This window comes from Bactrocera dorsalis, chromosome 4 (genome assembly GCF_023373825.1).
Source record: "Bactrocera dorsalis isolate Fly_Bdor chromosome 4, ASM2337382v1, whole genome shotgun sequence".
Taxonomy (NCBI): domain Eukaryota; kingdom Metazoa; phylum Arthropoda; class Insecta; order Diptera; family Tephritidae; genus Bactrocera; species Bactrocera dorsalis.
In genome coordinates, this window is record NC_064306.1 from 40,978,324 (window position 1) to 41,001,062 (window position 22,739).

General features: G+C 37.9%; 1 protein-coding gene across 4 annotated transcripts in view; it reads right to left on the bottom strand.

Moving 5' to 3' along the window:
* Nucleotides 1-1,246: 1,246 nt before the first annotated feature.
* Nucleotides 1,247-22,739, bottom strand: part of LOC105222405 (monocarboxylate transporter 9) — a 33,998-nt gene continuing 12,505 nt past the window's right edge. For all 4 annotated transcript variants that reach the window (XM_011199726.4, XM_049455495.1, XM_049455496.1 and 1 more), the window contains exons 2-6: nt 4,788-5,074; nt 4,570-4,696; nt 4,370-4,513; nt 3,000-4,295; nt 1,247-1,822 (exon numbers count right to left, since the gene is read on the bottom strand). In XM_011199726.4, the coding sequence (XP_011198028.2) occupies nt 1,680-1,822; nt 3,000-4,295; nt 4,370-4,513; nt 4,570-4,696; nt 4,788-4,958 (1,881 nt within the window). In that variant the 5' untranslated portion in view covers nt 4,959-5,074 and the 3' untranslated portion in view covers nt 1,247-1,679. The remainder of the gene's footprint in view (nt 1,823-2,999; nt 4,296-4,369; nt 4,514-4,569; nt 4,697-4,787; nt 5,075-22,739) is intronic.

The following is a 22,739-nucleotide window of genomic DNA, read 5'->3' on the forward strand; positions in this document are numbered from 1 at the left end:
TCGCAGCATATCGAGTGTAGAATTTAATGTCCTTAAATCATTTTGATTTTTCGCGAATTTAGATATACGTCACGGCCACAAAGCGCCTTTAACCGAAAACCTATAAAGTGATATAACTAAGCACTAAATTAAGATATAAAACTCCAATTTGGCAAAGGATATTGCAGTACCAAGAGGTATCTGTGGGCAAAAAATTTTGAAAAAGTGGTCGTGGCCCCGCCCTCTAATAAATTTAATGTACATATCTCCTAAACCACTTAAGGTACAACAAACAAGTTTTTTTGATTACAAAATCGTATAAGAAGTTCTACCGACCGTGTGAAAATGGATGAAATCGGATGATAACCCCGCTCACTCCCAATATAACGGTAGTGTTAAAAACTACTAAGAGACATTAAATTTTTTCCCCAAGATGGTATGATTGGGCTTTAGTGGAACTGGGGTCCTAGTTAGACGATGGCCGTCACACAGGGAAATATAATTGAGATTCAGAGATAGAAATAGATTATGTATAGTAGTAGGTTTATGTGCTACAAATGGTTTGAATCGGGTTAATTGCTCCCTCAACCCCCATATACCAAATAAATATAAGGATTTTCGACCTTCCGGGTGACTTTGTACCGCATATATTGGCCAATATGGGAGTAATCTTAATAGAAGTACGCTTTATTTTTATAATAATGGTGCATTTTTGTGCTTAGAATTAATAAAATTGGGTGAAAACTGGCCCTAGACTCCATATAACTAACTAGCTTTATGTACTTGAAGGTATTTCCCTGGCTTTAATCTCTGCAAGTTGCAGGAATATGAAATGTTCGGTTATACCCGAACTTAGCTCTTCCTTACTTGTTAAATATAATACTAAAGTAAAACTGCACAAGTCCATTTTCTTCCCAGAAAGGTGTTCATTTGTCGGAATCGTCGATATCAGATCACCATCGCCATACAAACTGATCTACCAAAATCTAGATAAATAAGTATCTTCAAAAAAGTTCGTTTTTTCTTATTAAGTATCTAAAATCTGGCTAGAACAATCTTGCTCAACGTTTTGCGTTGTATGTAATCCCTTGACCGGTTACGCTTACAGATAAGCGTAAGTATACCATAATTGCCATAAAAATGAAGTGTGTGTAGCTTCAATGCAGAAGTTAACGTTTTTCTTGTTTTCTTAAAAGCCTATGGGAGTATTAAGATTGCACCCTACGCACGAAAAATGTCAGCGAAAGGGAGTAATAAAACACTCGAATGATTTTGAATTATGAAAAAATATTTTATTTTCGTTTCGCCTATATAGTATAAATACATACTTATCAATATACATATATACATGCACTTAAATTAAAAAAAAAAATTTTTTTTGATTACAAGATTAGTGTTTAAAAGCTAAGCGTACTCTAAGTAATAAAACCTTAATTGACTTATCTTATAAAAGTGTAGAAACGTAAGTAGCAGGACTTTCACTAAAAACTAGTTTTTTTGGATATGTATATTATTGAAAGTAGTATAAAATGTGTGATTAAGAATTAAACTAAATGCACAAACACATGCAATCACATGCTTAAGAATATACACACAAACGAACGTCGTACTTAAGCAAATAAACTTACTGGGCGTTGATTCAATATATTTTTAAAAACAAAACAAAACGAAAAGCAATCAGAATTTTGAAACTAAAACCTTCAACCTTCCATTGCAGTTTTGACCTTCTTGCCGAGCATGCGCCGCACAACCGACTCCAAGACCCAGAGCAATAAAGCTAAAACGGTTAGCAAATTGAGTACGTGTATGGTGGTTGTGTAACTGGTCGCATCCGTAATTACGCCTGGAAAGAGATAAGTCAAATATTGTGTTTAATAAGATGTGATGTGGAACAAAGGAGGAAGGATGGAGCCATGTGTAGAATTTTACGCAAGTGAGGAAAAGTTCTTTAATCGCCGTTCAGCCAGAAACGAATATATTACATATGGCTTAAGCAGCTCACGACTTCTCAGCTCATTCCTTTTAAGGCGAGCCGAAGTGAGAGGGCAAATCATCCCCTCTCCAGGGCTGTGTGCTGGGTTTGGGACTAACCACGTAAAAGAGCTTCGGATAAGAGACCTCCCATTTGACGACGATCATGGCAAACGCATTAAGGATTTCAATTTAAGGGCATGCACCTGGAATGCCCGGTCTCTTAATTGGGAAGGTGCCGCTGCCCAGTTGGTTGATGTCCTCGTTAGAGTAAAGGCTGACATTACCACCGTCCAATAAATGCTATGGAAGCGACAAGGACTGAGGGGAGTAGGACCTTGTGGCATTTGCTAACAGTGGTCATATATGAGAGAGAGACTCCGTCGCCGAATACTGTCATTCACCCCGGTGGATGAACGTCTAGCCTCAATCCGCATCAAGGCAAAAATTTTCAACATATCGCTGATTTGCGTGCACGCCCCGACGGAAGAGAAGGACGATGTCACCAAAGATGCCTTTTATGAGCGCTTAGAGCGCACCTTTGAGAGCTGCCCCCGCCAGGATATCGAAATCGTGCTTGGGGACTCTGGAGCGAAAAGCCACCAATCAGATCGATCAGATTATGACAGACGGAAGACACGTCTCCAGTGTTTTAGACATGCATACTCTACAAGGTCCTAACATCGACTCGGACCACTATCCTGTTGCAGCCAAGATACGCACCCGCCTCTGTACAGTAAAAAACACACTGTTCTCTGAAAGCACTCGTCAACCACTCGTGGGGGAACAGCTGGTACGATGAGGCAGGCTTTCCAATGTGAAAAGATATTATATTCTTATTTGAATGGACTTAGATAAGTGATTTTGGCCGCCGGAGTTGACCGAAATTAGAATCGTGTATGAACAAGAAATTGTAGAAAAAATTTAGACCTTATTAAGAGAACCTCAGCACAGGTGTTTCGTTACGAAAGAACCTGATACACCGCAGTGCGACTACAACACAGTGACATTACAATAATTCAAATAGGAAATTGATATTTCACACTTACCTAGTATAGGACCTGCGGCCAAGGAGAATAAAGTATTGAAAACCAGTTGCAAACCAGATGCAGCCGGCAAACGCTTCAATGGCACATACGAGGGAATGATGAGCGGCGAGAAGATTGTGCGGAAAGCTTTGCCAAAGCCAATGAGTACAAAAAATACCAATATAACGTAATACGAGCTCGACAATGCGACAAACATACGACCGATGGCGATGGCAATAATGCCAAAGGCAAACAATACACGATTATCTAGTTTAACCTTTTCGACTGCGAATGGCGCCAAGAAGCGCACACAAATATCCATGCCACCCAGCACAGACATAGCCAGCGATATCTGTTTGTTATCGAAGCCGTATTCATTCAAAATAAAGGGTGTAAGCACGGAGAAATTCATTTCAGCAAACATCATAATGGTCATACCCATAACCAAATTGACAAAGGTGAAATCGCGCAACAAATCCAAGTCAAAAAAGATCACCACTTTTTGCAGAAAATTCATTTTACTTTTTGCCAATTCTTTTGCCTCCTCCTCCGCTATTAGACGTTCCTGCTCACGTTTCAATTCCTCATCGGAAATCTTTTGCATGAGCGCCTTCTCCTCAGCGCATGTGCAGTGAAACTCTTCCGATTTCGAATAGACGCTAGTCTTGCTTGTGTAACGTTCATATTCTTCGTGCATACGATTAAAGTAATTGGGTTTATTCAACTGCGATTCGTCATGGTGGTCCGGATCATTCGCATGCGCTTTGATCGAAGCTTGTCGCATAACTTTCTTACGCAGGCGCGTTGGACTCATTTCCGCAGCAAGCGATAACTTTGAGCCGTACCAACCGTCATTGGCGGCCGCCATCATTGGTGTACCGGGTTCGGTAATTTCATAACCGGGTGTTTCCAAATCATCCTCATTGAAGAGATATTGCGATGAGAAGATGCTACGCTTCGGTTGTCTCTTATATAGACAATATTTGCATTTATATTCGTCTTCTTCGCTTTCGGGTGTTAACGGTTTGTTAGCGTCATTTGCATTTTCCTCCACGGTGGCTTTCGGTTTCTTTGTATGCCACAAAACTGGCTGAAATGTCAATGCACAAACGAAGCTATTCAGCGCGATCGCAGAGAATATCAATATTGTACCCTGTGCTTCATAGAGCACTAACAACATAGTGGAAATATGTGGAAAAATGATGGGTCCCAAGCCGGTTATGGTCCAAGTAAAGCCGGTAGCACGTCGGCGACGATTCTTAAAGTATGTATTCACCGCTAACGATGTGGCGACCATGCTGAGGCCCAAGCCGCAACCTTTGATTGTAGAAAATTGTAAAAAAAATTTAGAAAATTGTTTCAATTGGTATGTCAAAATGTGGTCTGCTTACCATAAAGCATCGACAGACAAAATATATATTGCCAAAATGTTGTAGCCCAAGCAGTCAATAAAATACCGGTAAACGCCAATAAATTCCCGGCAATGGCCACTTGCCGAAATGTGAAGCGACGAAACATGGCGCCATTGACAATACCTTGAATGTTGAAGCGGTTAAGTGGTTGAGGTTATGCAATTGATTTCTTCACTTACCCACTATGGATGACAGACTCATTACACCATTAATAATTGTTGTTGTTTCCTTTGCTGTGAAACCCAAATCGGTCATACGCTGCCGATAGATCAAACCAAATTGTTGCATGGGCGGAAAAAGTGAGAACTACAAGAAGTATGCGGCGGCGCGCATATAAAAGTTTTATTATTAATAATTCGAGTATTCGTTTAATTTCATTTCAATTTGTGGTGCTTACGTTACTGAGACCAGCTGCAATGCAGACTACCCAACCCCAGCCGCCATCGGGCGCGACGAAATTCGGTCCCAAATCGCTTTTGTCACGTCGTTTGGGCTTCTTCGGCGCTGTGGTCGCATTGTAGACCGTTATGTTGTTCTTCTCAGCGAGTGTAGCTTTTTCAATAGCCATATTTGTATGTGTATGTGTTTGCCTTAATTTTTAATATTTTTTTTTTAACAATTCTCTGTAACTTCTTTGGTTCTTAAACTTTTTTTAATACGTCAATCACGCCAGCGAGCGGAAGTCTGCAACAATGTGTCAAATTAGTATATGAATATGTATACATACATACATACATACATATGTATGTACATGGAGTGTTAAGACATTTCGTTCATTGTCTTCTTAATTACTCCGCAATTATGCAAAGCATTTGATAGATTTCAAGCAGGTGACTTGCTGGCACGCGAATTTAAATGTTTACATACATACACACTTCGAACATAGCACTATATACGCTTAATTACATCTCCTTGGCACAACCAAAACTTATTTTCGACCGTAAAAAAAAATCTCCATACCCGAAACCGTAACCATAACCGAAATTTGATTCTCAAATAAAAAGATTTCTTACATAAACTTTGACCGTTCAGTTTGTATGATAGCTATATGCAATAGTGGTCCGTTCCGAACAATATCTTCAGAGATTGCTTCATTGCCTTAGAAAAAATCTCGTCAAACGAAAAAGTTTTCAATGCAAGCATTTTAAATCGAATTTCGGTTTCTATAGCAGCTATATGCTATAGCGGCCCGATATCGGCCATTCTTACAAATAAACAGCTTCTTGATGAGCGGGCACAAAATTTAAGATCGATATCTTACAAACTGAGATACTAGTGCGTAGATATAAATACATATACACAGACTTCTACTTTACAGGGTGTCTGCCGTTTTCTTTTGTATATAACAAACATTAACTTAAAAAAAAAACTTAATACAACCTGTTCGGTTCGGTTCGAAAAAATGTGTTTATTTTTTAGAGGTATGAATTTTCACACTTTTCACTTACAAAGTTTTTTGAAAAACTTATTGTGCTTCTGAGTATATTCTTGGCATTTCATCATGGAAGCCTGAACAACGTTTGCGAATCGTTCAACTTTTCTACGAAACTTCACGTTCTATAACGAATAAGTAGCGGCAGAATTCTGCCGAGCTCACAGTCCCTGACCGGATAAAAAATCCGGGTCCGTTCCGGTTATGTAGGCCCGACTATCGTGGGAACGGAAAGAATGAGTTTGGCGCGCTTAGCTTAACTTATGCTCAACATAATCGGTCTACTGAGCGTACTATTCGAAACACCATCACGCATCTTGAGACCCAGCATTCATTATTGGATAATATTTGACCGGATAGACCACGTCCAGCACTCAGTGAAAAAATATAGCAGCCGTAGCTAGAGTGTACACGAAGATCATGGAGAGCCGATTCAGCGCCGTTCGCAGCAACTCGGACTAACGTCTTTGCGCATTTTATTTCGAGATCTTAAATTGAAAGTGTACAAAATACAGCTTGTGCAATAACTGAAGCTGCTCTACTTTTCCAAGCCACAACGCTTCGCTCTATGGGCTCTTGAAAAAATCCAAGAAGATCCGACGTTGTCAAGCCAAGTCTAGTTCAACGATAAGGCCCTTTTCTGGCTCAATGGCTATGTAAACAAACACAATCGCCACATTTGGAACAAAAAGCAACCTAAAGAGATTCTAGGGGTGACATTTCATTCAGAAAAAACAACGGTTTGGTGATGTTTGTAGGCCGGTAGAATCATCGGTCCAAATTTCTTCCAAATTGGCGCCGGTGAGAACGCAACCGTCAACGGCGACCGTTATGGCGCCATGATAATCAACTATTTGACGCCCGATTTGAAGCTCGTAATCTCGGCGACAGTTGGTTTCAGCAAAATGGCGGCAATTCCCACACATCGTATCAATCAATGGATTTATTGGGAGAACACTTCGATAAGCAGCTCTTTTTAATGTTTAGGGCTGGTCGATTGGCTATCAAAATCATGTGATATCACACCGTTAAACTTTTTCCTGTGGGGACAATCAGTATTTGAGATCAGAAGAGCGTGCTGTATTATGAGCTTCTTAAATGATATGAAACCATTAATGAGGAAGACTACCGACAACCACTCATCAAATTGAAGCGAGTAGTTGCTGAAATCATGACAACGCGCAGTCTCATATTCCGATACCGATTACAAACTAAATGAAACATATTCCTTATAGTCCAGAACTTGTCCCTCCAGACTACTATTTGTTCCGTTCGATGCAAAACATTGGCATGGAAAATGGTTCGCACCAGAACCAAAATCAAAAATTGGTTTGACTCATTCTTGGCGCAGGTCTTTTGGATTGGAGTTCACAAATTACCGGAAAGGTTGTGAAATGTTATAGCAATAATTCAGATGGACAATAAATTGAGTAGTACATGTTTTTTATTTATTTTTTTTTTAATTTTTGAGAAATAATAATAGTATGCTATATAATGGTAAATAGTTGATGCGAATTCTTCGGAAGTTCTCAGACTAAATCACCCTTCCGTGTAAGTTTTATATAAATAATTAATATTAATAACGATAACCCAATTTGTTGTGAAATAAGTTCATACAACGAATACCTAGAAACATATCTAGGTACATATGTATGTATGTACTCGTATGCACAATCGCACGCCAAAAGCTTGTTATCTCTTCGTTGTCAGTTGACGGTGAGTAAACAAAGCACTTTTAATAAATATTTATAATTTTTTTTAAATATATTTTCATACGCTTGTGCTAAGTATAAAATTAATTACACTTTAATTAAGAATAAATACGCTCGTCATGCTAGCGTAGACGCTTTTCAAATATCGTAGAAATAAGTACGCTTTGAGATAGTCGCATCGGCGTATGCAAATTATGAACATAAAAATGTTAAAATGTTTGTGTGAATGTGTGCGTGATCGCCAGTCGCGTAACTATTTACATATGTATTTCAGCTCATTTTTGCTTCTGTTGTTAATGACCGCCGGCAAATAAAAGATAAATTCATAAAAAAGTAAGCGAATAAAAGAAATTGTCGTCGCTGTCTGGCCTTTTGGCCAACCGAGCATGTCAGCGAGTGCGGCAAGTGGCGAGCCTCAAAAGAAGTTGCAAGCAAATACACACACGTATGTATGTATGTACATACTGACAACGTCTGCGGAATGCGTGCTTGGGCACCTATTTTTAAACTTCAAATAACAAAATAGTCAGTCAGTCAGTGAGTTGAAAGCCGCAAAACACGCCGCGTCACGTCGCGTGCGTCAAAAAATTGACAATGAATCAGCGAAAATAAAGATACAAATACTCTTTCTTCTATTATTGAGTGTGTGTATTAGGGTGAGCCAAAAAATTCGAAAAAAATGTTCCCGTAATATTGAGAGAAAGGGGGCCCGTAGTGTCGAAAATATCGCTGATTGCAAACGCTCCATGGTACATCAGAAAAATATTTAACTTACACAAAGATCTTGAAATAAATATGGTGAAGAGAGCGAGATTTAGAAACTCGGTTCAAGATATCTCAATCGCCCATGCTACTACACGCCATTAACCTATTGGACAACAGTGAAAAAACTCGCCGACTGCAAAGACTTCATCCCTTAGACTTACCATTTCGATCTTAAGTCTAACTGAATTAATTAAGTTGTAAAGTATATGTAATACTAAATTAAGTGAATTGTGATATATAGTACAAATCTTATACTACAAATTCCTTTAATGTATTTAATGGACAAATTGCAATTATAGCATCAAAGTGAATCTTAGATATAATAAAATTTGGCTTATTGTCACACGAGACAGATTGTAAATAAAAATCAAAATATTTTAAAAAAAAAAAAAAAAAAAAAAGTTTGATGAATGCGTTGTCTCACAGAATGGGCCAATCAATTGGCCGCCACGGTCGTGCGGTTTGACGCCGTTAGACTATAGCCTGTGGGGCTTCGTCAAGTCTATGGTTTATGCCAAAAAGCCAGCGACGATTCATGAACTTCGTACGAATATTGAACGTGAAATTGCAGCAGTATCGGCCGATTTATGCTTGAAAACCGTCGAAAATTGGGTTCAGCGGCTGAACACCAGCAAGCCTGCCCGTGGTGGTCATGCAAAATAAATCGAGTTCCAAACATAATAGCATCGAATGTTCTTTCACAAGATTAAAGAATTTCATCGGTATCGTAAATCGTTTTTGTAGCGCTTATCTTATTGAAAATACCGTTATTTAGTTTATTTCACTTTTCAAAATTTTTAAATATCCGAATATTGGAGTTGGAAAAAAATTTCTTTAGGAAATTTTATGCTCCACAAGAAGCCAGAATGTAAAAATTTATATCCCGAAATGGTTAAAAAAATATGATATTTTTAGTGGAAACAAACGCTGGTTTAAGGCCATTGGATATTTGTATCCGAAAGGGGTTCACAATAGATCTATCCACATTTCCTATGAAAAGAAATTTGTGTACGCGTCATTTATATAGGAAACAACGAATGCTCATTGCATTTTTTTTGGAGTAACATTTTATCCTCTGTATATAAGTTCATTTTAATCCATGAATTCGCTGGATTAGTTTTTGGCTCACCCTAGTGTGTATGTGTATGCCTGTTTTAAATGTCTATATTTTTAAGCATTGTTATTGTTTCTTTTTTAATTTTTATTATTATTACTTTTATGTTTTTGGAGAGCAATATTTTCGTTTGGATATCGGTGGCCAATTGCTGAAAGGGAGCTCACTTGTTCGTCTATTATTTGTTTGTAAGCATGGGTGCGTGTGTGTATGTTTGCCAGTACTTATACAAACCATACGTGACATAAATTTATTTCGCTCAAAAACTTGTTGAGTGTAGTTTCTATTACAAAAACAGTAACAACAAAAACAATAATAAACAATTCAAAACAAGTTGTGTACAAATAATGTTTTGTATGTTAAATTAACGCTAGAGATACACTTCAATTAAAGGTGTGCACATACATGGCGATACTTGTACATGCACTATGTAGATAAATACATATGTATTTTTTGTATTCTTAATGGACTGAAGACGCGACAATGCTGACAATAACAAATAATATTGAGATGTGAATAAAAGCGGTCTTTGAATTGAAAGAGAGCAAAATATACAAAATAAAAAAAATTTAAAATAAAAATAAAAAAAGTAAGAAAAAACGTTAACTGTGGTTGCAACGAAGTTATAATACCCTTCATAAGCGCATATTTTTTGCTTAGAGGATATAAAAATATCTTTATCTTGATTTTGACCGGTCAATTTTTATGACGACTGTTTTCTATAGTAAGCTGATCTCAACAATTTCTCCTGAGAGAAGGGACAGTGCTTCGTGCCAAATTTCGTAAAGACATCTAGTAAAATAAAACAGTTTTCCAAGGTTTTGATTTCGGTCGGTTAGTTTATATGACAACTATATGCTATAGTGGTCCGATGTCGGCTTTTCCGATAGATGATCAACTTCTTAGGAAGAAAAGGCCGTGTGCAAAATTTCAGATCGATATATCAAAAACTGAAGGACTAGTTAACGTATATGACGGCTGATCCAAGTTAAGGTACTTTTTTCAATGGCCTTTTTTTGACGGATGTGAGTCGTGTCAAGCTGTCATGTTATTTATGTTCAGTATTGTTTTACATTTCATCATGGAAAGCTTTACTCCAGAACAACGTTTACAAATCGTTCAACTTTATTCCGAAAATCCACGTTCTCTAAAAGATGTGTTTTGTACGCTTCGATCAACTTATGATCAACCAAATCGGCCTACTGAGCATACTATTCTCAACACCATCACCTATCTCGAGACCCAGCATTCATATTGGATATTATTAGATCGAATAAACCACGTCCAGCATGAAAGAAAATATGTCACCCTTAGTTGAGAATGTATACGAAGACCGTGGAGAGTCAATTCGGCGCCGGTTGCAGAAACTCGGACTGACGTTTGGAACGGCTTGGCTCATTTTACGTTAAGATCTTAAATTAAAAGCGAACAAAATACAGCTTGTGCAAGAACTGAAGCTGCTCGTCCTTCCCTAGCGACGTCGCTTCGCTCTATGAGCTCTCGAAAAGTTCTAAGAAGATTCGACTTTTTCGAGCCAAAATTTTGTTCAGCGAAGAGGCCCATTTCTTGTTCAATGGGTGTGTAAATAAGTAAATTGCCGCATTTAGGACGAAAAGCAACCTGAAGAGATTCAAGAGATGCTAGCTCATCACGAAAAAACAATAGTTTGGTGTAGGCCGTTGGAATCATCAGTCCATATTTCTTCAAAAACGATACCAGTGAGTACGTAACCGTCAAATGCGACCGTTATTACGCCAGGATAACAGGCTTTTTAATGTCTGAAATTGATGAAGCTCGTGATCTTGGCAACATTTGGTTTCAACAAAATGGCAGCATTTCTCACATATAGCATCAATCAATAGATTTATTGAGAGAACACTTCGGTGTGCAGATAATTTCACGATTTGGGTCGGTCGTTAGTCACCAAGTTTGTGTGGTATTACATTGTTAGTCTTTTTGCTGTGGGGATATGAAAGTCTAAGTCTATGCCGCATTCCCGCTTCTATACAGGCCTTGGAGCAAAACATTACGCGTGTCATTCGCCAGTTACCAGTCTAAATGCCCGAACGAGTCATCGAAAATTTTACTCAACGGATGGACCATCTGAGGCGTAGTCGCGGCTAACATTTGAAAGAGATATTCTACAAAAAAGAAATGCCAAAGAATGTTTTTTTCGAATTATAATAAACATTCACCATTAAATTTGAAGTTTCTGTGTTTATTCTATAAAAAATGTGGGAACCTCGAAATGGATCGCTCTTTACATACAGACGGACAGATAGATGTATATGACTAGATCGACTCAGCTTGTCATGCTTATTGTTTAAATCCGACGTTTCCTTCTAGGTACCTGTATTACCAACATCGTTGCAACACCTTGTTCAGGGTATAAGAACTATTCAAAGCAAAATACAGACAATAAAATATAAAAAAATATATCAAAGAAAAAAATTAATAAATTCAACACAGCTGGTGTGAACACACGCTTCAAGCGCACTACTTAGAACAACATGCAGAGCGGTGGTCACCAAACCGCACACCGCACCAACCGCTGCAATCATTTTGATCGTCAAAAAGATTCATCGATTGTTTGATATTCAAGGAGTGCCACAAATGCCTACAGAGTTTGTATATTCATAAAGCTATAAATATGCAAATATGCACGTACAAGCATATACATCATACATACATACATAGTTTAGCGTTGAGTTGAAAATTCCAGCGTGGACATTATGAATCAGGTGGAGCAGAGCGGGGAGATATGAAAATGACATAAAATTATGCGCTGACACTCGTGCGATCGTCACATTATGGCGTATCCCCTTAGAATCGATGATATCGATCGCTGCAGAAGGAAGTAGAGGTAAAGACAGCCAACACACGCGCACACACATACATGTACATGCATGTGTGCATAAGAATCTATGGCCATGGTTGCGTGGGTTGTCACTCCATTTATTTATTTATTATTATTTTTTTTTGTATCAACATGCAGACATGCGTTCAACGCAAACGCTGGACTGATGAATGATTTGGCGTGGAAATTGAATGAAATGCAGAGGAGGTGCATGCCGGCGACTCCGTGAGTGTTGCCAACACCTTAAAAATCGGCGATAATAAAAATAGATTGATCGCTAATAGCCATAAACGCTTGACTATGCCTATGCGTCTGCGTACAGGCAAATATACATACACGTCCATATGCGGTTTGGTAAATGACAATAGCAAGACGCACCCACGAGAGTCGTTTACGACCTAATGGAGTATAAAATAATGGATCGGACATGCTAATTGCTGTAATAAAATCACGTAGAGACTATAAATAAAACTGTTTGCGTGCAGTTTTGTCTGTCTTGGCTAGCAGCAGTTGAAGTCCATGTAGATATGCGTATGATTATATGATAAGAGTTTATATAGCGCTTACTTCCTGATATTTAATTATAAGGTGTTTTCAAAAATTTTTATTGAAGAGGTAATCTACAATTTTTAGATTACTTTTTGATATGAAGTAATGATATGCATAGTATACATCGATAATTTTTGTGGCTGATCGTAATCGAACACCAGACCCCACTGCGAGTTCAAAGAAAGTCGATCATATAAGTTATGCAAATTATTAAAACATTGTAGAAGTAGAACTGCTAGTGGCGGCTGGAGTTCCTGTCTATATTTCAATAATCTTTGACTCAATGGAATACGCGATCCATATTTGAACGCACCTGCCACCAAATGCTCTTTTTCGTTTTTCACCCTAACGATTTTGATCAAACACGGTAAGGATAACGTTTTCACCAATTATGAATCAGGTGAAGCAGAGCGGGGAGATATGATATATCAGTTACTAAGATATTTCCATAGTTTGTAAGGTTTACGTCCTCTCGACGAACAAAGACCAAACTCTACAGGTCACACATCATCCCCGTCGAGCTATGCAGTGCAGAGGCATGGACGATGGCAACATCTGATGAGTCGCCGCTACGAATTTTTGAGAGAAAGGTTCTGCGCAACATTTATGGTTCTTTGCGCATTGACAACGGCGAATACCGCAGTCGAAGGAATGATAAGCTGTACGAGATATATGACGACATTGCCGTAATTCAGCGAATTAAGAGACAGCGGCTAAGCTGGATAGGTCGTGTCGTCTGAATGAATGAAAGCACTCTGGCTCTGAGAGTGTTCGACGCAGTATCCGCCGGGGGAAGCAGAGAAAGAGAAAGACCTTGACTTCGTTGCAAAGACCAGGTGGAGAAGGACCTGGCTACAATTAAATCGCAAAACAGCGAAAAGGAAGAACTACTCGGTTATAACAATGTAAGCGGTGTCTACGCCAATAAAAAACAAGTTACTTGTACTCATGGTCGTTTTTATATTAAGTCGATCTATGAGAGATGCTGAGAACATCTGTTATCTCTATGATGCCAACACGACAATTTTCGAGCATTTTTAATTTTATCGTCATTAACAGAGGTGGATGGACAACTCGCCTAAGGCAAATTTTCGATGACTTCCCGTCCTTCATTGAATGCTTTGTGTCATTCAAAGTAGACTAACCAATACACTATCCACAATTCCATAGCCGTGATTCCATTGGGAACATAAAATTGACAAATGGAGACCAAACATCGCGCAAAAGAATAAGGTTTTTGTCAAACTAGTAAAACAATCATCGATTCGACGCACGCGGGCGGTTTAAATGAAACAGTCCGGATCAAATTTGATCAGATGGTATTTTCAAGTTATAAGAGTTCCATCAATATCATTACACTTTCCGTTCTCTTTACAAAAATTGATAAAAATGCGAACAAATTAAAGTCCACTCCTGCCGAACAAAAAATTATAATTTTTAAGGCTATGTAAGTAGATCCGATTCGGAACACCCTGGGATGTTCGATGGAAAGATTATGGAAAAGATTTATAAATTTGTATTGGGTCTGATATGAAACGTTTTAAGGTCTTTGAAAAAAATATTCTGTAAAGAAAATAAAGAAAAGTTCATAATGGCAACAACACAAAGTGAAGTCACATACTACTTGAGCTGTATGAAGAATAGAGAGACCTCTTCTACAGTAAAAATAAGGGGAAGAAAACTTAGAATATTTGGTGTTTCGCAAATTGATACCAAATTGGTGCAAAAGCAACAAAAAACTGTATATAGAACTTCTTATAACATCATGAGGCTAGCAATTCGCCAGAATACATTTTAGTAAGCACTCGTTCTGTAGTCGCCAATCGCTACGCTATTAAACAAGTTCGCTAATTTTTCATTTATGTTTTTTATTTTGATTCTCCTTAACAGCTAGGTTTTCTCCGGCCAATCCGGCCGCCGGCACATTAACCTAATACCAGCATGATAAACTATTTTATTAATCTCTTGGCGATGTGTGACAGCCTTTTGCTGCGCTCAACTGCACATGTTATCATATACTCAAGTATTTATGAAGAGCCTATCATTAATTTTAAGAATTTATTTACACACTTAATTGCACCATCAAGGACGTACATTATCACGGTGCTAACGAGACCCTCTTCAACGCGGACACTAACGAGGCGGTTCTAGTAGTGGCTCGAAAGGAGCTTCACTAACTATATATAAAATATATATCTCTTTTTATACCCTACACAACATATACGTATTAAGTTTGCCATGAAGCTTGTACCACTCAGAAGGAAGCTTCGAAGACCCTATACAATGTACCTTTATACCTGTATAAATGATCAGCATAGCGAGCTGAGTCAATTTAGCCATGTTTGTCTGTCTGTACAGATCGATAGTAAAGATTGAGGTTTTGCACTGCGACCTAAGATCCATTGTGCCCTCCCCTATATCACATAAGTATTGTCACCAAGGTCCAGTAACCAGAATAATTCGAGGAGCCTGCTGAGCGCGACTGAGGTGATGTGATGTCTTTCCACGTAGTTGGCAAATTGCTGGGCCATCCAGAATCAGGTGTTCTGGGTTTTCCTGTTCCATCTCGCAAAAACGGCAGTTTGTGGAAGAGACTATGCTCATGTTGAACAAGTGCTTCCTGAGCCTGCAGTGCCCTGTATAGAGCGCGACAAGGAGTCGGAATTTGTCTCGAGGGAGATTGATTATTTCCTTAAACCTTGCGCGGTTTTACCCTCCTAGAAACAGCTTGGCATGGCGTATTCCTGCTACTAAGCAGTTCTCTCTCCACTCTCTACCCCATGAGGAACAGCTTTTTAAAAGTGTGGGACCCCACTACAATACATGACTCTGGTCTCATCATCCTGGACGCTACCGCAGATCGAGCCAGTTCTTCGGCTAGATCATCTGTCTTTTGTATATGTGAAGGGTATTAAAGCTTCGCTGCAATCGTACTTAACCTTTTTTCTTGTTATATATACAGATGCTGAGAATTTCCTGTTAAAATTACGGCAAGGTCTAACCTGTTATTAAATGCAAATATAATTATTTGACGTGTTTAATGACGCAACACGAGTTCCACGTACCCATTAATTACCTAAGTACGGATATATATGTGCGAGAGCATACTTGGAAGCTGCTTAAGCCTATATCTATGCGCTATATAACTTGATTTAAATGTTTTTCGCCGTAAAATTCCGCATTTTCTTGCAAAAGTGCGAAAGTTAAGAAGCCGTTAACACTGTCGCGAGCAGAGGCGGCTGCAATATATTTCTTTAACGCAAGCGCGTGTAAAAAATTACTAACTTAAATATTTATTTAGCAAGGGAAAAATACTTATATACACTTACATATATACACACATACATAAGTATGCATATTCAGAGTGAACATAGAGCAGCATTTGCCCGCCAGCGTCCCGCGTGCCGAACTCAGCACAACTAATAGCGAATACTCCACTTAATACACGGGTTTGTGCGGTGATTCGTAGGCGCATGGAGCTGTAAACTCGTTTCGCAGTTGGTCGAGGGGACGGCAGCACCCAAAGCGCAACGGCAACAACAGCGCGCGACTGCTTAGTAGCCGTCGGCAACCCAGTTTGCGCTGCATTTAGTTATCGCCTGGCCGTGCGCTCGTTTAATGCGAATTGTGGCGATTCGTTGGCAGGATTTTAGCCATGCGTGTGCTTTGTATGCATTTTGCGTGAGCGTCAGCCAATCCCCAGTCATATTTGTTGCCGTCAATGCTTGACTGACAAACATGCAAACACATGTTTCTCACTTTGCTGGTTGCAGCAGGTGGTGAAGTGTGACGTTGCGGCGGCGGTGGTGCGACAGACAATGTCGCTGGCAGCCCAGCAAGCGGTCTCATGTGTCGCGTGCATTCGTGGCCCGAAATATACAGGCGCGCAATAAAATCAAATCAAATGCAAATAAAATGCATCAACATGACCAGCTTGTCAATAAAGCGGCGGCAACAAAAACAATAATGCGTTAATGCCACAATGCAACCGCGCAGTTCGGAGCAGCGGCTGCCAGTGTGCCATTGTATTCGTGTGTGCATTAAAAATTTGCACTTCGGCAATGCAAAGCGTGCCAGGCAGGCGTAATGCGCGGTGACAGTGTGACGATGTTGTCTTATGAGTGGGTTAAGCTTAGATAGAAGCATAAAATTCTGGTACCTAGATATTGACAGTCCAGTATGTACTAGAGTTTTAATTGCATGAAGGTTGAAAGCTTTGAAGATCGGAAAGCTTTTTGGAACTATTTTACAAATTAAAAATGTAATTGCGACAGATTAATTGGTTTATCTATTATACTTTTGGAAGAAACATTTTAGATACCTCTTCCCAAAAAAGCAAAAGCTCCGTTTAGGAGTTGAAGGAAAAAAATAAAGCTCTTAAAATAGTCATTTTGGATAAATTTTAGTTTTTTTAAACGTAGTAAAAGCTCTTTCCATTCAGTATGTGCATAGCTTTTTATAAAAAATTCAAATTTAAGGGAGGCGTTTTTCTAATTTATTTCGTTGTAGGGTGCAACTTGCCTAAAAGCTTTTTTTAAGCAAAGTAAAAGTTATGTTTAAAAGCGGAAGCTTTCAATAACAATTAAAATTCTCAGATAGATGAGTTGTTGTTTTCTAAAAGTTTATTTAAAGCTAGTAAAAGCTCTGCTTTTGAACCGAAAAAGCTGTTAGGAAAATTTAGTACTATTTTCAGAAGTCACATTTGTTAAATTTCACATCATGTCGACTTTTCTAAAAGCCTGATATGTATAAGCATAGTAAAAGCACCATAAAGGAGGAAAAAGCTTTCAGTTAGAAACAAAATAAAAGGTTGTTTGAATATGTGCAATATAGGAAGGATTTTACTAAAACCTTATTGTAAACTTAATAAAAGTTACGTTTCAGGGTGGATAAAGCTCCTAATAAAAAAAAATTCTGAAGAGCTTTTGGATTGATTTTGGTTTTCCATTGAAGAGTGCACAAAGCTTTTAATAAAAAATAAAAATCTCAGAAGAGTTTTTTGGATCTATTTCGCAAAAGAAGTAAATATCCTAAAAGCTTGTTGTAAATGTAGTAAAAGCTTCATTGGTGGTGAAAACTCCACTACAGTGAGGAAAAAGCTTTTAATAAAAACTAAAAATCTGAGTAGAGTCTTTTGGATCAATTCCGCAAGAGAAGAAAATATCCTAAAATCTTGTTGTAAACGTAGTAAAAGTTCTTGTTCCAAAAAGCTCGTTCTAAAGATAGTAAAAGCTTCATTGCAGTGTGGAAAAAGCTTTTAATGAGATTTTGGAAAAAATTTATTTGATTAATTCTGATTTAAATTCGATTTTGACTTCATGGTGCCGAAAGCTTTTTGTTAAGTCTCACAGTTTTCTCACCACTTTGAGAGAAAAAAATATATACATATAGTATATCATATGATATCATATTAAAAAAAAATAATAGTTTACTCTCTCAAAAATAATGTCAAAGTTTCCAGTTATGAAAAAAATATAATTTTTTTCCGCGAAAAATATTGAATTAAAAATTCAACCTCTTTAATGCAAAAAACAGCCCACTGTGCGCTAAGCCATTCCACGCAGCTAATGAAGTACACTTTAAGGCTTTTGTAATTTTGTTAAGAATTTGCGACTTGAGTGACTACAAGTTTGTAAGAATGCAACAAAAACAAACAAAACGAATTGCAGACAACTTTGAACAAAGCGCGAAATATACATATGTATGTATGCTTATGTACATATGTATGAATATAAAACCGCTTATCTGCACGAATTTATGTGGATATTTGATGACCGCACGAACGTGCCTCCAATGGCGTCCAAACGCCGCAACAGCGCCGGTTGCACCGCAAATCACCGCTGATAATGCCACCCAAGGCACACACACTCATGCACATACTATGCCGGCAATGCGCATGCTTCATTGTTGTAAGTAAATATGCTTAGAAGAGGCGTGCGCGTGTAATTAACTACTTTGATGGATCATTTGAATGACTTCTGGCCAACTTGTTTGTTTTTGTTTTTTTTTTTCTTGTGTATGTGTACTTTGCATATTATAGCAAAAAAGCGGCAAACAACGCGGCAATCGACAATTAGCGCTCCAGCCAAGCCAATTGTCCGTATGGACGCCGGCTTGAATGACTTAATGCGGTGTTGAAGCTTGATCGTCGCCGCTGGCATTCGAGTGATTCAAAGTTCGTGTTTGGCGCGAGTTCGAGCTAATTACAGCCACACACCGGTCCGTTGGCATTAGTGATTTTTGCTCAGTAAAAATTGAGAGCCGCGCTTTGCATGTGTATGTGTGTGTGTGTGTGTAAAAGGTGACTAGGTAAGTAACTGGTTGGTAAAAAATACTCGCAAGTCATGACAGTCAAGCATTTTATTATTATTATTATTATTGTTTTTTTATTTTTTATTTTAACCAAAGTGAGATATATATCTATATTTGTATATAAGCGCGTTTTATCAATTAGGCGTGTTAGAAGCGTACATACATACATATGTATAACAGCTTATTTTAACTTAATTGTGGAAATTATAGCTACGCTAATTAAGTTATATAATCATATGCAAGTAAGCGAACGCTCTTAAATAAACATACTCAGAGCTTAATGACTGCGTTTTTTGCCAATAATTATCAATGCAAATATTTGACTTTCCCACAGCATTATGGCAGTTAAATTCTTAATTTTTTTTTCAGATACAGAAAAAAAACAGCTGTGAAAATTTAGTGGTTATAAAAATATGTGGGGCGAACGATGAAATCTTCAGCACTGTGGTTTTTGATATGTTTATGCAAATGGAAAAAAGATAAAAGGTTACTACATTGAAGGGGAAAATATTTATAGTTTATTTGTCAAAATGGCAGTGCTGTAGAAATATGTTATATGGCTCATATTCAAAAATTATATATTTTATATTTGGATTAAGATTAACGATTATGATTCTTAACAACCCAACCCTATATATTTAATATGTTATGCATTGTGATTAAGGGCAATAATTACTATGCCAAATATGACCGCGATCTGTCAACCAGTTCTAGCTGCTTAAGTCGGTAAACATCAGTAGTGTGTTGAGAATTTTACAATGGATAAAAATATCGAACAAAAAATTTGTCTAAAATTTTGTATTTCTAACAAAATTTCGTGTGTAGAATCATTACGAACGTTAGAGAAGGCTAACGCTGACTCAGTTCTGTCAAAAACACTAGCCTACGAGTGAAACAAAACCTTGAAAGATGATCGGGAGATCGTTAAAGACATGTCTTCTTCTGGACGACTTTCGACCTTTTCAACTGATGAATGAAAGATGTTAAAAAAGTGAAGGATGTGCTTGAAAATCGTCAGGAAAGTGTTAAGAGATGGGAAGAGAGCACGACATCTCTAGCGAGTCCATTTTTCTTGCTCGACTCGTCCAGATAAAGCTGAATTTTTTTTCAAAAACAGTACCTTTAACCGGTCTCTTTGGAAATGATTGATCATGCAAATTCCTATTAACATTACAGCTGCCGATTAGACATAAGTTTATGACTTTGACATGCAAACAAGTCAACAATCATCGGAATGGAGAGAAAACCCCGAGCCGAAACCAATAATAACACGCCAAAACGGCTAAAAAATCAAGGCGATGCACATTATTTTTTTGATATTGGTGGTTTGGTGCATCATAAACTTGATCCGGAGATACTGGAGTTCTATTTGGCCGTGCTGAGGCGTTTGCGTGCAAACAACCGTCGAAAACGGCTGGAATTGTGGAAGAACAATTCAAGGATTTTACACGATGATAATGCACCATTGCAATGAGCCACGATTGTGACCGAATTTAAGCTAACAGTGCAAGAAGTACCATCGATCAACCACGGTATTAACCAGATTTGGCACCGTGTGACTTTTTCTTGTTCTCCAAACTGAAATTGCTGCTCCGTGAAACCCGTTTTCAGTCGATCGATGAGATAAAACAAAAATCGCTGAAGAAGCCCAAAAAGTGTTTATGAAAAGTATTTCGAAGAGATGGAAAAATCGTTGGCATAAGTGCACATCTGGAGGGAGTACTTTGGAGGCGAATATTGATAGATAATTAAATATTCTGCGTTTTATGTATAATTTTCGAGTACTTTTCTGTCACAATATATGCAAGAAATAGCTCTAGAGATCTCACTAATGAGGTTGAATTAGTGAAGGAATAGTTTGTCAAATGATCAAATTAATCCTGCAGCCCTAAGAATACATCATCTCTTCGAAGAACCAAGTATTTGTTAGCCAACTCTTTAACGCCATCACTTTTCGTAGCTTTATTTTGCTGAAAAGGTATAGGCTAAATGTAACACAAGTGAATGTTTTCCCATTTGAAGAATACCTAAGACTGCGGCTTTAAAAAATTCGAAAATGACCTTGAAGATACGAAAGTAAATTACGATCGCATCCCAGTACAGAGGAACGAACTTGCGTATTTTATGCTTATAAATATATGTATTTTTATCGGAACCACAGGAAATGACTATTTCCAAAAAGAAAACACCAAACTACCAAATTACAGTTCTCTATTTTATTTTAGTGCATAGTTTTGAGGGCATGGCATTTTTTCGATGACGCCCATCTACGAACTCCGCCTTACTCTTTGGCAAGGAATTTGTACACCAAGCTTCATCTAGACATCTCAATTTTTACTCAAGTTACAGCTTGTACGGACGAACGGACAGACAGACTTTTCACCCAGATTTCAACTCTTTTCGTCACCCTGATCATTTATATATGTATATAATCCTATATCTATCTCGATTAGTTTTAGTTAATACGTACAACCGTTAGGTGAACAAAACTATTAACAACGTGTTGCAAGAGTATACAATTGAACCATAAAAATGTACTGCTCAGCTTGATTTTGATATGTAAAACTTAAATAAATACAAAAACAATAATAACAACAAGACTGCATCAATTAATATGCAAACAAGAGCACAATCACTAAGAGTTGCCATTAAGGGGAATTTGCTTGCCCAAAGACGAACACAAAGAAACAGAGAAAAAATAAAAGGCAGATAAGAAACAGTCCAGACGCCAAGGCTATACTCATATATGTATGTATGCACTTATGTGTATGTACATATGTGTATGTGTTTGCAAAGTAGTTAATTGGCTTTTGAAGATTGTAAATAAAGAACAGTCATAAGCAACAGCAATAATAACACAGAGAGTGCTTAGTATCAATTGAAAATTATTAACAATTACGCAATGTATACTGACATTTCATTTAACTCTCACACTGAGCAGCGACAGAGCCGTGAACAACTGCAATTGCAATTAATTTACCATGACAATAAATAACTTCAAATGACTACGAAGCGTTGCAACACATATGGCGCAGCGACTGAGACAGCAGGCTGGTCGAATGGTGGGAAATTATGCAACTCGCGGATGCACAAGCGTTTGAGAAGAGTACTTAATTTAATTAAAAGCCTTTAATACAAACGTTTTTAATAAATATTTAATATTTGAATATAGAAATCAATTTTGTTACGCGAAAATGTTAGAGTAATATGAAGCATAATTAATTAAATATTTATAGAGAATAGAAATGCCTACATAACAAAAATCTCACGCTGTCCGTTCTATTCGCCACTCTGTAGATTCTTCGGATCGAAGGCTTAGGCTGACCCTGTTTTGTCAAAAACATAAGCCTATGAGTGGTACAAAGCCTTGAAAGACGGTCGATGGATCGTTGAAGACTTGCCTCGCTCTGGACGACTTTAACAGCTGAAAATATTGAAAAAAGTAAGGATATGGTGCTTGAAAATCGTCAGACAAGTGTTGGAGAGATGGAAAGAGATATCAATATCTCTCGCGAGTTCGTTCGAATGATTTTATTTTTTTTCTTAGGAAGAGAAGGGGCTGTGCTAAATTTCAGATTGATATCTCAAAAATAGAGACTGTTTCGCGT